Consider the following 16,255-nt stretch of genomic DNA (forward strand, 5'->3'; position numbering starts at 1 on the left):
CAAACCATTCAGAGACAGGAAGAGGTCTGTTTAGGCAGAACAAACCAGCTTTCTAATCGTAGCCTTCCCCTTAGTTGAGGGGAAAAATGCGGCAATCAAAAAGGACTACAAAATATTGTGAAGGGATGACATTTTAATTTAATTCTTCAAATCTGTTTATAGTTTTACATATTTCTTTATACACATCAAATTCTCTGTAAAATAAGAAATAAAAGATTGCTGGAAAGCTTTTAAGTATTCACATCCTAGACATTTTGCCTTGCCAAGGGGGTGAACAGTGAAATAAATAACACACAGACAAAGACACATACACACACACTCCTCTTGAATTCTCAATGGACTTGGATATAAACCCCAAAAACACACACACATACACAGCTACATGGAACAAAAGGCACTGCCAGGAGAAAAAGCATGGACAGTGATTGTTGGGGCTGAGCAGAGGGGCTGAGCAGAGGGGCTGAGCAGAGGGGCTGGGCAGAGGGGCTGGGCAGAGGGGCTGGGCAGAGGGGCTGGGCAGAGGGACTGGGCAGAGGGACTGGGCAGAAGGAGTGACAGTAAGGGCCACTGAGGGATCCAGGATTCTGAGAGAGACAGACACTCACCTACACACTGTATTTACACAAACCAATCCATCCCCTTCATTTCATCATATATATATATATATACACACACACACATACACACACACACACACACACACACACACACAGTAGATCTTTCACGCAAAAATTAAGTCATTGGTTCGTTATAATTGAGTTTGTTGATTAATTCAGATTTTTTCTGAGGTGTGGCCCAAACCATGGCCTACATCCATATGTGCAAAACAGAAGTTGGTTTATTGTACAAAACATGATCCAATCAGACATCTCTCCGGTCCCTGTGAGCTTTGGTAAAATCCCTTTCACATCCCTCTTAAGTCTTTCACATTCAAATAGCAACAACTCAGTCTAGTTCTGAAAAAGATACTATAAGGGTACAGTATGTGCTGAATCCTGGGCTACAGATTCATGCTTACAAATGTACACCACACACCCCTTGGCTGCTTTTGTTAAACTGAGTCTCCTAACAGTCAGGTTAATGTTTTCTACACAATAGCAGGCTTCAAACATTTGATGAGCATGGACCGGTGACCATGCCTAGGACCACACCAGTTAGAGAACTCCAGAAAGAATGGGGTAGGTGTTACAGTTAGGGGTCAACAGTCAACCGGATTTAAAGATGTTAAAGATGGAGAGTGGATTCACAGTAAAGGCAGCCGTTTCATGCAAAGGGCCATTTGTAGATGGTTTACAGAATAGTTTGCCAATGTCTGGAACTAGGAGACTGTCGTCAGATATACACAGGGCATCTATGATGCGAGTTAATGCTCCTACACAAGTTGACCCAGATCACAGGTAGGGGGAGGGAGCCTGACTAAAACAGCATTGATATTTCAGTGCGTTACCAGAGATATGAGATTACAGTGGGTACAACTGTGCTGTAAATATTGTTGGCCATCATGCTCCTGATTTCTCCTGAGCCTATAGTCTCAGTATAATAGTATCTGAATAGACTACTGTTGTATGTTAAACACAAAATAAAATCCTGACCCCCAACCACAGACAGACAGTAAGGCATGCAGGGGACATAAGAGGTTGCGTCATAAGCATCTATGAAAATCAACATTTTAATAAGCGTGTTCAAGATGATGCCATCCATTTACCCCAGAATATGTGCAGGAGAGTGGGAGTACAAAGGGTAAGACTCATGCTTAAGTAACACTTGCAGTAGCAGCAGCAGCAGCAGAAACCTTAAGAAACATCATCACAGAAGATCAAGCCATCGGACCCTCCCTAAGAGTTCATCACTGTGCCTTTAATCTCACCGGACACACACCATAGCTTACTTCCTCTCTCAAGCCATCTTCCCCTCTCCTCTCCATGGGGGGGGGGGGGGGGGGGGGGGGTGAGTCAGTGTTAAGTCATTGACTGGGCTGGAAAGGGATGGGTTTGGAAGGGTGGGGTAAGAGGTGGGAAGTGGTGGTGGGGGTAGAAACGTGGATAGAAAGGTGGGTCAGTAACTCCCTGGGTTGAAGTTTTAAGGTCATAGGTGAGGGGTTAGGGGTTGTGTTGCCGTAGCGCCTGCTGTAGTTTCTGTCGATACACAGAGTATTTCTGCTCCACCACCCGAACACGCTCAGTCTCCTCCTTCTCCAGGATAACCAGGAAGTTCTGCAGCTCAGGAACTGAGAAAGCGTGCCACTAAGAGGGGAGAGAGAGAGAAATTGATTGGATGGATAGGATTTATTTGCAAGCGAGTATTTCTGTGCATGTTTGCGTGTGTCTTTGTCAGTCAGTCGGTCTCACCTCCACCTCTCCAGTCTCGTTCTCCTTGAGGATGAAGGTCAGCTTGTCAGGGTCTGGACCTGCAATGAGCCTCAGAGACAAAGGACGCTCACACACAGGCAGCTTCTGGAACAGATCTACACAAGGAATTGGGAATTAGAGGAGACGGACATGTACAATCCAAACAGGTGCAATAAAACATAGGATAAGACGGGTGTGTGAGGGAGGGTGTGAGATATGGTCATACCCTGTCCGTCTCGGTGTGTCTGTCTGTACAGGGCGAACTTGCGAGGGTTATCCAACACCATGAACTTCTTCAGAAGGCCCTGGATGACCTCCCTGACTGTGTTCGTAGAGCTGATGTGCAGCTGCTTCACGCAGTCACATGGCAGGTAGAAAGATGTCCGCTTGTCACTCAGCCTTGATCCCGCTCCCTGCTGACCCTCTTCCAGAGTGGGTACTGTGACTGGTCGACTCAGCCTCAGGTGGACTTTGATGAAGCCTGTATATGAGCCATTGTCAGCCTTGGAAAGAGAGCAATATACACATCAACAATCCACAAACGCTTTCTAATTTTTAATAAATATGCAGTCCACTTAACATAACCCACAACTCACCAGCTTCATGACATTCTCGGAGATTTGAGCATTATACTCCTCTATCCTGGCTCGTACTTCTTCCTCAGAAAGAGCCTTCGTCCCTCTGTCCTCCTCCTTTGTCTCATTCTGTTCCAACAGAGATGGAAAACGCATGACAGACTTTAAAGAGAGCCAAACTGAGATGGTGGCCCCACCTGCAGTGTTCACTCCGTACAGCAGAGGGTGCTCTCTCAACGAGCAGTGGGATATCAAGGGAAAGAGGAAGTTCCCCTCTGTGCTTCTGTCCTCTGGTCATAGCTTTGTCACATCTAATATCAAGAGAAGTTTGCGTGACTACATCTCTCCCTCCTTCCCCCCCATCTCTCTCTCTGTCTCCCTTTCCTTAGCTGGGACAGTGTTGCTGAGCCGGAAGGGATGTCACCTCCCTCCCCCCGTCCCCCCCTCCCTCCCCGGCATGATTACGCAAGCCTGCAGTTCTCTGGGCTCCACAGGAGGCAGGAACCCTTCTGAATGAAGCCGAGACACAGTCACCACCCCGGCACAGCCCCATTGACAGCCTGACTCCATCCCCGACTGACTCCATCTGCCTATGCCTTTCCTTCCATCTACATCGGTGTCTTTCTATTTTAAATGGACAATGTGACCCTCGCATCATGCCACGATAGAAACCTGGTGCATGGGGGGCGAGTGGGGGGAGTTAGTATGGGGAGAACAGGGAGGAGGAGAGGAGGGGGTGAAAGCAATGGAGGAGAAGGGTAGCTGAGACAGCCTTAGCAACACACTGTTGGCATGGGTTATTTATAGAAGTGGGGATGCATCCTCAAGATCGCACAATGTGTTTTCCTTTTCCTTTTTTTCCTTCTCCTTTTCATTCGTATTTTCTGGGACATGGTGGTGATTGAGACAGGAAGAGAGCGAGGGAGAGGAAAAGAGAGGGAGAGAGATACAGGAGGAGAACAAGGGAGAGAGAGTGAGAATGCAGGGCAGGAATCATTAATGCATGGGAATCCTCAGGGTGTGATGAAAGAGAGAGAGTCTCTGCTCCATTCAGCAGGATGTGTGAATATGTATGTGTGTGTGCATGAATGTGTATGTAATGTGCAGTGCTGTAGCTCTTGAACAACACAGAGTTCAACACACTTCGGCTGTTGCTAACATAGCTAATTACCCTTTGTGTATGTTTGTGTTAGTGTTTGTTTGTCTGTTACTTACAACAGTAAAGACAGGCCATTGTGTTCTTGAATAGTTTTTGATACTCCCCTTTCGTCTCATCAAACCTCTTCTACCCTGCTCTACACTACTCTTCCTTGCCCTACTCTGCTCTTCTCCTCTCTTCCCTCTGCTCTTCCTTGCCCTCCTGCTCTGCTCTACGTAGCTGATAAACCCTCTAGTCCCCTTCCCCAGATCCAGTATGGCAGCAACTGATGGAGCCATGCTGAGAGACTGGAGGCAGAAATTATGAAATGCCACCAACAAAGAGCCTCCAACCAGCATAAAGGATCCTCTTTAAATCACTCTTTGATGCATATGCAAGGAAGGTTGTTTCCCCTAACCATAGTTTCCTCTTAATTTTATATTAATGGTACAAAATAAATTGGACTGGTCCATAAAACCCAGGAAATGTTACAGTGTTCATTAACCTATTGGGGCAAAGCTACAGATGACATCACTGGTCTCCTGAATGTAGACAGTGACACTGGTGTTTAAGTATCCACACGCCTGTATTAAAATAGAGGGTATATTATGTGTGTGTGTACAGTATGCATGTGTGGTACAAGGGAAAGTGACACAGTGAGAGCATCTTAGTACTTCTAGAATTCACAAATGTCAAATGAAAAGAACTTTGCAGGAATTCCTGTGTTTGTGTCTTAGCTGCTAAATATATCTGTCCCCTCTCTCTGCTGCCTCTCCCCCTCCCTGCATACCAGTGAAAGTGGTCAGTTGACAATGGAGCAGGACAATACTGCCCCAACACTTCACCCATGCCGGGCCCACACCCAGGCTTAGCCCCAGGCTCAGCCCCGGGCCCAGGCCCTGATTTATACCTGGGCCTGGATCCAAAAATGCACTCTGGTGCAGAACCAGATTACCCCCACACACACACACATTATTGGTGATTAAGTGAATACACATTGGTATAAATAATTGGTAGACAGGGTTAAAATCCTGACAGCCTGCAAGTGTGTGAATGAGAAAGTTATATGGTCAACAAATAGCATTCAGCCTAGAGAGGAGAGGAGATAGTGGAATGGGAATAGCTTGGAAAGGAAATAAACGGAAAGAGATGGGGGGGAAAAACAGAGAAGGGAATATGAGAACATTTACATTTACATTTTGTCATTTAGCAGACGCTCTTATCCAGAGCGACTTACAGTAAGTACAGGGACATTCCCCCCGAAGCAAGTGGGGTGAAGTGCCTTGCCCAAGGACACAACGTCATTTGGCACGGCTGGGAATCGAACTGGCAACCTTCAGATTACTAGCCCGACTCCCTCACCACTCAGCCATCTAACTCCCTTGAGAAGAAAATATATAAGGACAGGAGTAGAGAGGAGAGGAGTAGGAAAGAGAATGCCTATAGATTAGCTGTCAGAGCAGAACAATCAGGGTTGGAAGACTAATGAGCAGATATATGGAGGGAGATGAGCAAAGAGAGAGAGAGAGAGATGAAGTGAGAATAACATGAAGCATGGATCATAAATTCTAAAACGGAAGCTATAACCAAAGTTTCATTTCCTTTTCACTTGAGGCAGATTTTTACTTTAAATGTAAATATACTATGCATTTTAAACCTTCTTCAAAAATATGCCACTCAATATCCCTGGGATGAACTGCATATGCAAATAGATACACTGCAACAGTCAGACACACACTTTTTGTTACATTTGCTGACTCTTAGTGGGCCAAATGTCGTGTGAGAGAAAATCAAAATAGGTCCCTTGATTCATTTTCATAGGTCTCTCTCACGCGCACACACACACGTGCGTGCATGCACACCAATTATCTGCTTTATTCACTAACAAAAACCAAAAAGATAGTCTATGGTGCATCACAGGAGCAAAAGCTGCATACCCGATGGTGCACGCTTGCCTACGCACACCCACCCACACCTTTTCTCTACCGTTTCAGCTCTCCTGGTGTTTATACCGTCTGTGAGAGTGAGTGAGTGCACATGTGTCACTTTTATAATACTATTATAAACACTCATGTATTTCTACTGTATCAAAGAGCAGAGAGGTGCTCAAACGAGCCCACACACATGGAGCCATATTCCAGTACAGCTGCCTGGCATGTCTGGAGCTAGACACTCAGCTCCGGAGATTATTAATAAACAATAAAAGGAATCCCCCCTCATCTGCTGTCCATGAGACACCCACACACACACACCCACACACAGAGAGAGATATATTGATAGAGAGAGAGAGAGAGAGAGAGAGAGAGAGAGAGAGAGAGAGAGAGAGAGAGAGAGAGAGAGAGAGAGAGAGAGAGAGAGAGAGAGAGAGAGAGAGAGAGAGAGAGAGAGAGAGAGAGAAGGATTTTCTTTTTCTAAAAGCCTTTCCTGTCAAGTAAGATAGACTGAGTTGTGTGCAACTGTATTGTGTACATCAGAGAGACAGCCTAGTAGACCCAGTTCCTTCCTGTGAGGGCAGCTCTCCCAGCTTTGCATGTCTGCTTTAAATGTTCCCACATTAGTGAACAGCACAGTGGTTTTCTGACTACAACAACAACCCTAGGCCATTGAAGTTAAAGACCATGTGTCTCACTTTGCACCACAATACATTTAGGTTCAGTAAACCGTGCTATAGTGTTACTGTGCTGAACTGGCCATGTCTCATTAACCCCTCAGTCTCAAACAGAGTCTCCAACCTTGCATCCACACCAAACCCATCACCTCACCGTCTTCACAAACTGGCAACCCAAACTCTGCACACTGATGAGTGCTCTTACATAATTTATAGATGATGCTCTTTCCGAACCAGACACCACCCTGCAACCACTAAGATAATCTAGGAAAATGTTATTTGAGGTGTGTGTTTGTGTGCATTGGAGAAGGCATAGTTCCTTTCCCTCTCCTAATCAGAAACAAATTCTAGATAAGAATTTGTTGCTGATTACGAAAGAGGCAAAGGAACTATGGAACTATCTCTCTCTCTCTCTCTCTCTCTCTCTCTCTCTCTCTCTCTCCTCTCTCTCTCTCTCTTTCTCTCTCTCTCTCTCTCTCTCTCTCTCTCTCTCTCTGTATTGTGTGTGTGTGTGTGTGTGTGTGTGTGTGTGTGTGTGTGTGTAAATGCCACATCCTGTAGCACATACCATGGGCCATTCACCAGGTTAGCAAACTACTGTTTACATGTATGCTACACTACCCATCTTCTGAAGCTACTGAATTATGGAGTTGAGCATTTCACATTGTTGTTGTGTGACAGGTGTGTGTACAAGTGCATTTGTATTATAAACGAGCACAGTAGTGTTTATGCTCATGGGAGTAGAATAAACCCTCAGTTGTCATGGTAACCTTCAAAATCTTCAGCTACATTTAAAGTAAAACAGCCACACTCAAATGCTAAATATTTGACATTATCAGGTCTGTTACTACGGAAACCTCTCCCACGTAAAGTGAAAAATATGATTCTAAGCTTCATGTCTCTCTGTCTGTGAGCCTTGCTTCTGAACCTACCTGTGCTGCAAAACACAGTTCTGGATGATGAGTTTGTTCAGAAGCAGATCTGAAGGGAAATGTAAACTTGACCAACTAGAAGTAAAGCTCTAATCCTCCTATTACAATTAACAATGTGGTGCTCAGATCTCTTCCTGTTCTGTACAAACTGTTCGTACGGGCCAACTCAGCCCGAGGCCTGAGACTGGAAGTGATCTAGGCCCGTCCCTAGCCAGAGCTAGTCAGGTTGGGGCACACATGCAGCCTGTCTGAGGGTGAGGCCTGAGGGGATAGAATCAGCTAACAATCTGGAGGTGACAGGATACGGGTCTGTCTGTCTCTCTGTCACTCAGATACACGCATGCACGCACAGTCGCACACTCAGTGTAGCAAACTTCCTCTCGTTACTTCTCCTTTCTTGACATGACGCAGGACACGGCACACAATTGACTGACTGTTCCACTACCCTACTGCCCCTCCCATCCTTCCCCCACTGCCTCCACCCCCGCTGGAACACCTTGTCATCTGACCCTGGGCTCGTACCTTCAGCGCTTGCTTGGCCTGCTGAAAGAAGGTGTTCTTGGCTGTGAAGAAGGTGAAGTCGTCTCCTTCCTCATCCTGGCTGCAGTACCCGCTGCTCATGCTGTTGCTGCTGGTCATGGACGGAGTGGCCACGTTGCTGACCGTCATCGAGAGCGCCACACAAGGCCGCTCCTCGCCGGCGGGCGAGTGCGTCTACAGGAAGTTTGGAGAGTGTGCTGTCCGTGACGGGGAAAGCTCCTCGGTCTGTAGAGGCATCCAGCCAACACTCACAGTCCCGGAGCTGATCTTTGTTCTCTCCTCCAGACCGACTCTCCGAGCAGAGGCCTGGCAGTCCGGGAGCGGGGGGGGGGAGCGGACAAGGGGGAGGGCGAGGATGAGTGAGGTCAGCTCAGATTCAGGGTTCGTCGTGCCAATAGAGAAGATTCAGGAAATCCGAGAGCGAGCAGAGAGGTGTCACTTCTTCCTGTTGCGTGTGTGTGTTCTGACACCGGTGTCGCAAGCACAGCTACGCATGTGCGTGACAGCGAAAGGCGTGTGTCTACACGCATGAGTATCCAAGCAAACACACACACACCTGTATCACCGAGTCAGATTACGGACTGGTCTCGAATGACCCTGTCCATGTGAGAACACAACACACACATTCCCGCCCTCTCACCCCCTTGTGCCCTCCAGCTCTGTGGGGTGATCAGCTGTTGATACCAACACAGACATGAGGCTCTCTCCCTCGGTCACAACCTCTCGCACACAGGTAGCCCCGGCTCACATCAGCGCATCCAGGCTGCAGTGACGTCTTCTGTGGCGTGTGTGGTGTGAGTATCCGTCCTTGGTGGTTAGATAGACGACGGAGCTCTTGGCTTCAGCAACAGACGGTGGCCAGTATCTGTCTCCTTCTCTCCTCGTCTTCTGTTCTCCGCTTACAGAAAGAGACTGCCGGAGAAACGCATGCCTCCCACTCTCTCTCTCCCTCTAGCCCCTCCCTCTCATGCTTCTATTGCACTCATTACACTCTCTCTCCCCCTCAGCCTTGCTCAACCATCTGCGTTGAGTGTGTTATGAGCCTACGAGCACCCTCCCCCCTCCCCTCCCTCTCTTCCTGCAAGCTACTGCACCCCGCACAGCACAGCCACTTCCAGAGAGAGAGAGAGAGAGAGAGAGAGACTGAAAGAGAGACAGAGACTGAAAGAGAGACAGAGACTGAAAGAGAGACAGAGACTGAAAGAGAGAGAGAGAGACTGGAAGAGAGACAGAGAGAGATGAGGTCTCACAGCTCTTATTTTACATAACACCACCTGATTAGCAGTGGCAAGAGGCAGACTCTTCAGAAAGATGGCTGCTCTGTTCCCTTTAGCTCCTCTCTGCTCCCTGTTCCACCTCCCTGCACTGCAAGCATCCTCTCTGCTGTACAGCAGCTTCTGCCCCACCTCTGTCCCCCCATAGAGAACGCAAGAAGAAGCCACTGAGCAGCCCCTGATCCGTACACTACTGTGCAGGGACACTTCACACTGAAGTCAGTCTCAACGAAACATCCATAGAGTGGTCATGAAATGCACCGTTCAGCTGACACAGAGGAGTCCATGCCTAGGAGGAAAATGTCCACTAAGCAGCAGACATGCACGTCGTGCACGCATAATGTCATCGCCCTTAGGTCAGAGATGACCTTGACCTCTAACCTTTCCTTCAGCCCTACACGCTGACCTCTAACCTGCTCTTGATCCAACCAGCCATGACCATCTAACGTCCCTGTCACCATGGAAAACCTACAGCTAAATAATGACTGTGCGTCTGTGTGGGTGAGTGTGTGTGTGATGCGGACATACGAGAAGCTAGGGTGTCTGAGTTGATGAACCCCTTTAAAGATTCACTGCACTCTCATCAGGCCCTGCTGGTCTCTCACTGGAACACAGTTACACACACACGCCTCCAATCCCTCGTTCTCTCTCGGTAACCATAGCAATCCGTCTGTCCATCTGCCTGTCGGGTCAGTGTCAGCCAATGACAGATCACCGGGCGATGCTGCCTGGAGCTCCATCCACCTAAGCACTGTGGACGGGGGACTGAGGGCTGCGGGGCCAGGAGTGGGAGGGACTGAGGGGGCGTGGGGTGGATGAAGGCTGGTGGGGGTGTGTGTGTGTGTGTGTGGGGGGGGGGGTCTCATTGACCCATCTGAAGCTCCCCCAAAGGGGGTCTGAGCTCCTGTGTCAACGTATTGGCACAAAAAGGAATCAATCTCTGCTGGTGTAAGCACAAATGGGAGCTTTATGAGAAAAGAGAGAGAGAGAGGGATCGAGAGAGAGAGAGGGACGCAGATTGAGTGTGAGGGAAAGAGCAAGAGAGAGATAGTGATTAAGTGAGTGCGAGAGAGAATTAGAGGGGGTATGAGACCCAGAGAGGGGGAGAAGGAGGAAGGGAGGCATGAAATGATGACCCGTCACCTCTCCTCTTGTCAGCAGTGCTAGTTCTGTCCGGGTCCTGAAGGCCAGAGCCTGACTGAGACAGAGTGTCTCCACACAGTAGCCCAGGGTCAATAACAAGCCACTACTGGACATTCCTATACTGTGTCAGGCAGCGTCCAGTGTTTGGAGCCTGTGGCTGCCCTGAGTCTGTGACAGAGAGACTCTAAGCATTCTGTTACATTTCCACCCCTCTTTAAACACAAGGTCACTTCCTCACACAAGAACTCCCTCCCTGACTTCCTGCTTTCTTTCTCCTCTGGCTCTCAGTCACCCACACCCAGCGTGGCTGAGAGCAGATTGTAGTGTGTGTGTGTGTGTGTGTGTGTGTGTGTGTGTGTGTGTGTGTGCGCGCGTGTGCTGGTAGTACTGTAGTACCTGGCATGGAAGCAAAATTCTTTGTTATCTGGCTTGTGGGCTTGGCAACAGTTGCTGGCTCCTTGGCCTGCTGGGTTATCCTGCTCTCTCTCTTTTCCTCTCTCTCTCTCTCACCCCCTCTTGATCTCTCTCTCTCTCTCTTTCCCTCTCTCTCTCACCCCCTCTTGATCTCTCCTTCTCTCTCCCTTCCTCCTGTTCTCTCTGACTTTCACATTCTCTCTCGTCTCTGCTCCGTTACACTCCACGTGGGATGGCAGGATCCTCTCAGAAACACACACACACACACACACACACACACACACACACACACACACACACACACACACACACACACACACACCTCATGTACTGCAACAGTGGGGGCACTTCTAAATGAGACTCTCGGTACAGCAAGCCAAGGTACTGCATGCATAGGTGTGGGTGCAGGTGCCACACGTGTCATCATGGCGTTTGTCAGTCCCTCCCTCACCTGCCCATTCCATGATCCACTCCAGTCCTCCACACAATCCCCTTATTAACTCAGCTCCTCCACTGAAAAGCTAGCAAGTTGATGGCAGGTATTCATACTGAACAGTGAATTTAAACAATTCATTATCGTTTATAAATGCATGTTGAAGGCTCTGGGAACACATGACACTTTTCAAAAATATTGTTTCAACCCTCGAAACTTTTGGTAGAAAATATTTTTCAGACCTTTAAAACTTTTTTGCTACAGCCACACCAAGAATTGTGTTAGCCCCACCATGAAACAAGCAAGAATTGTGTATTCTATAGTGTATTTATTCACATTGAAACTCAGACACTGATTCAGTTGCGCGCCCTGCCTACATCAGTAACCTGAGAGATCTGCATCAACTCACATGAAAGCAATACTGTAATGGTCAGCCTGAAATCTGGACTGTTATATAGTATCCTCTCATCACAAAGATAGTATCGTGGAATGGTGATGCAGAGGTTAAAATCTGATAAGGAAAAGAAGTGCAGAAAAAGGAGATTAGAGGTGGTGGAGGAAAGTAGAGATGGTAGAGGAGAGGAGATGGGGTGTAGGAGAGGAGGGGTGGTGGAGGAGGAGAGGGGGGTGGAGGAGGAGAGGGGGGTGGAGGAGGGGGGGGGGAGAGGGGGGGTGGAGGAGGAGGAAAGGGGATACAGGAGAGGTAAGGAGGGAAACACAAGCGACAGATGCTCAGGGAACAGTTTGTTTCCAAATAAACAACGGACTGAATAAATGAATAACAAGTGACAGAGAGCTAGAAGAAGGGAGTGAGGGATGAGAGCAGGCTGTTATGCAATAACCTTGGGTAGAGATTCTGCAGAGGCTCTATATTAAATACAATACACACCAAACTACAACTTCATTGACAACATGCAACTGGTATCAGACCCGTCTCACCTTGTCTTGAGGAGCTGAGGAGTAGTGGGTGCTGGGAGATGGAGTTGGAGATGGACTTTCCTCAGGTTTCCTGTCCCTTTGGTTACATTCCAGCTGGACCTGGTCTCGGCACTCCAAGTGACAGGTGTAGCTGCAGTCTGATGGGCATACACACGTACCAATAAGATAGGAAATACTACATCCAGAAAGCACCCCCCTTCCCACACACACATCTGCACAAACACACAACTGAGTACTGCTCATTTAGAAATAGTAGCAGAGTTCTTATGCACATCTGGTGCACTCTAGTGGCTACAGATGGAAAGTGTAATCGGGAAAATTAAGAAGTTTTAAACTTTTTTTATAGCTAGCCTTCAGAATACTAGCTGCTGACTGAAGTACTCACTGTAAACCACACACATTATTTGGATGAGATGTTTCTTTGAGTTTAAAAGACACCGAAAGATCTAAAGAGTAGGGATGATCAGAGCTATATATTTATGTTTCTGATGCGTTGCTTTCCCAAAATAAACCACCAGATGCTGCTCAAATGTCCTAGAATGTCCTATTGTTAAAATACTCTGAGGGTATTTCCCAAACCACCCAAACATGACAACCACAACTGTTTCAATGTCCCTTTAAAGAAGCCAAAGGGTTTGTTTATTCCAAAAATACAGTCAGCAGTCAAACCCTGAGGCTTCAACTGAAATACACAGTAACTCATCTGACTTCCTCTTTCACGTAGTCTGGTCCATTTACTGAACCAATGGGAGAGCAGAAAAAGAAAAATCACTCATCACCAGAAAAAAAGGCCCTGAGGAAAACAGGGACGCAATGGGTGTCATCAGCTTCAGAGACTTTGGTCCCTGTCCTCTCTGTTGTCAAGGTACAAACAACCAGCCCAACAATAGCATACAATGCATCTTACACACTATAGATCACGCACGCACACACGCACGCACGCACGCATGCACACACGCACACACGCACACACGCACACACACACACACACAGAGAGAAAGAAAAACAGCTGCAGCAGCCCCGTAACCAAGGCAACAAGCCCTCTGTGGAGAAGCCTTCCTGGCCAGTGTGACAGAGAGAGACGTCTGTGTTTGCCTGGTGGTGGACATGGCAGACTGAGGATGAAGGGAGGTGCTCAAGAAGTTAAGGAGCTCAAGAAATAACTCCTTAACATTTAGAAAATGTTCGTGTTCAACCATGTTAAAATCTCTATTGGGTCAACAGCCAGGGAGGGAGAGATAAAGAGGGTGGGGAGAGATAGACACGTCTCACTGAAGGAGAGAAGAGAGAAACAGGCCAAAACTAACACAGAGGGACAGGAAACGCAGTCAGGGGAGAGAGACGCTCCCATCCTCTCTTGTCATTCTTCAATCATTCTGTCCATACTAAGCCTCTCCTACCCCTATCCCTGACCTGACTAGCATTTCCATACCGTCTCTCTGTCCTCTCCCTCCCCTGTCTTCATCCTCTCCCTGCCTCCATCCATCCATCCATCCATCCATCCATTGGGAGGAGTGGTTGTCATGACGTCAGTAAGGAGCATGGGATATCTGGCAGATGTGAAATGTTGTGCCCTTCCTCTTCCTGTCTCTGATACACCGCTGTCAGGTGGTCAGGACAGCTGAAGGAGCACACCTCATTCCCACACTGATAACACACACACCTCAATCTCTCTCTCGTGGGGTGTTCTGCTAGTAGTTGTGCAGAGTCATGTATCTGGGTTACCTGACTAAGCTACAGTAAGAAACAAATAACTACCCTTCATCTGAAGATCAGCAGCCTGAACACAGGTGAACACACCTCAGAGCGCAGGATCCACATGGCTGCATGCACGTGTGTGTGTGTGTGTGTGTGACAGCATGTGTCTCACCAGAGCAGAAGGGGACACAGTTAACTGGTCCATACAGACTCAGAGGGGATTAGAAGCCCCCAAAGCCCCCCTAACCCTACGTAAGACGCTCAGGGAACACTTAATGGCCCCTAATGACTATATAAATACCCTCACCCCCTGGTCTCCATCCCCTACCCTAACCCCACCCAGACCCAATCAGCCCCGCTCCAACTTCCAGCCGTGGCTCCGTCAGTCTGTCTCTCCATCTGCCCTCATGATCAACACGTCTGCTGCCCTCATTTCACCACCTGTACCCACCCACCCCTAACCCCCCAGTTTACAGGATCGTCAATATCCATCCTTCTCTATCTGAATCCTTAGTCCCCCCCCCCCCCCCCCCCCCCCCCACCCCCCCCCCCCCCCCACCCCCGACAGGCCAGCCAGCAAACTTCTCTGGATACAGACACCAAGGCAGAGATGAGAATGTTTTCCGTCTCCTTGAACGTCAGTGGGATGCAAGTGGAGAGGAGGGGGGAGGGGGGTGCGTTGGAACAGAAGAACTAGAGTAAAATGGTCCGAGAATGGAGAGATGAAAAAAGAAAGAGACATGAAAAGAGAGGCTGAGATGAATGAGGGGGAAAGAAGAAAATGAGAAGAGGAAAGAGAGAGAAGTGGTGACACCATGTTCTCTAACTGCATTAAGGAGACAGCGCTTGTCTAGCCAAGCGTAGTCAGAGACAATGATCCCAGGATGTCCCCCCCGCCCCCCTCCATGCTGAACAACCAACTGTAAATGCAGAGATCCACTAAGAGACAGGGTCACCTTGCAAGTCCATGTCAGAGCAGTCTGTTTACCTATTCTGTCCTGTATTTACCAAGAAAAACTGTGTCCCAAGAAGAGAATACTGGGTTTTTTTTTTTCTCAGAGTTTAGGACGGTTCCTGGGGTTGTTGCTATCTATTGTATGGGTAGAAGATCCCTTTTCAATATGATAAACAGGCAATATCAATAATAATGTAGTTGAGAAGAGTAGAGGCCGCAAAAGGAAAGTAAAAAGGACAAAAGAGGAAATAAGAAAAAAAAGGTGTTTCCCAGGAGTTTCTCAGAAGCAGAGACTTGGCAGTTGGAAAGCTCCTCAGGGAAATGCAGTCAGACTGGAACGACAGAGGATAAGAAAGCGTGTTAGCACTCCACTCTTATCTGCTGTACTTTCCTTTCCCTTCGTTCTGAGTAAACACTACAGTCCCCTTTGTGACGTGAAAAGCTGTTGGGACAACAGAGACAAGAGGTAGTGGCCATACTGGATCCCCTGACTCAGGTAAATTATGACGCTTATGTTTGTTTGTGGTTCTGAACTTCATCATGTGTCTTGTCATCTCAGATTAGAGAACAACAAAAGTTTGGACACATTTTCCCATTGAATGGGAAAATGTGTCCAAACTTGACTGGTACTGTATGTGCTGTATTAACACATGGTCCGTGTGTGTGTGTTTGTATTTCTGTGTTGCCACTCATCTCTCCCATATTAGAGCCCAGATGAAAAGAACCAATTTGTCAGCATTCCAGAGGCCACATGATGACCTTAGGCTAGTAAAATTGTACACTCCCTTCACACACACACACACACACACACACACACACACACACACACACACACACACACACACACACACACACACACACACACACACACACACACACACACACACACACACACACACACACACACACACACACACACACACACACACACACACACACACAGGGAACATTTTGTAGAACTTCTCTGCAGAACCGTGGTTAGATCAGGCCCAGGGCAAGCCTCATGGGGCTTTCTAGAGCTTGTGAGGGAATCTCTGAAACGTCTGTTTCTCTCCACATCACGTCCCTTCCTCTTTCTCTCTCGCTTTCTGTCTGTCTTCAATTCAGTGACAGTAACCAGGACCTCTGCCCTTTCTCCTGCTGACTGTGTGTTCTCCTCTCCCTCTCCCTTCTATGCTTGTTAACCTCGCTCTCTCCTTCCTTCCCTCTTTTCTTTCTCTCTCTTTCAGGTTGTGCGTGTGTCAGCAGGGTTTCTGCT

At 47.9% G+C, this 16,255-nt stretch overlaps 1 protein-coding gene across 1 annotated transcript; it reads right to left on the reverse strand.

Moving 5' to 3' along the window:
• Positions 1-125: 125 nt before the first annotated feature.
• rassf5 (Ras association domain family member 5) lies at positions 126-9,024 on the reverse strand. Its single transcript, XM_067243632.1, has 5 exons — positions 8,124-9,024; positions 2,945-3,052; positions 2,575-2,851; positions 2,349-2,464; positions 126-2,243 (listed from the first exon to the last, which is right to left on the reverse strand). Exons 1-5 carry the CDS (start codon positions 8,268-8,270, stop codon positions 2,100-2,102), a joined length of 792 nt encoding a protein of 263 aa, XP_067099733.1. The 5' UTR covers positions 8,271-9,024; the 3' UTR covers positions 126-2,099.
• Between the last annotated feature and the right edge of the window lie 7,231 nt (positions 9,025-16,255).

Source organism: Osmerus mordax, chromosome 1 (genome assembly GCF_038355195.1).
Source record: "Osmerus mordax isolate fOsmMor3 chromosome 1, fOsmMor3.pri, whole genome shotgun sequence".
NCBI classification, from domain to species: Eukaryota; Metazoa; Chordata; class Actinopteri; order Osmeriformes; family Osmeridae; genus Osmerus; species Osmerus mordax.

Bases quoted from the DNA above. Each gene is read 5' to 3' on its own strand.
- rassf5 (XM_067243632.1), bottom strand. From the start codon at position 8,270: ATGACGGTCAGCAACGTGGCCACTCCGTCCATGACCAGCAGCAACAGC. The intron at 2,852-2,944 runs GTGAGTTGTGGG...TCTCTTTCCAAG, and splicing joins CCGAGAATGTCATGAAGCTG to GCTGACAATGGCTCATATAC. The intron at 2,244-2,348 runs GTGAGACCGACT...CTCCCCTCTTAG, and splicing joins ACGAGACTGGAGAGGTGGAG to TGGCACGCTTTCTCAGTTCC.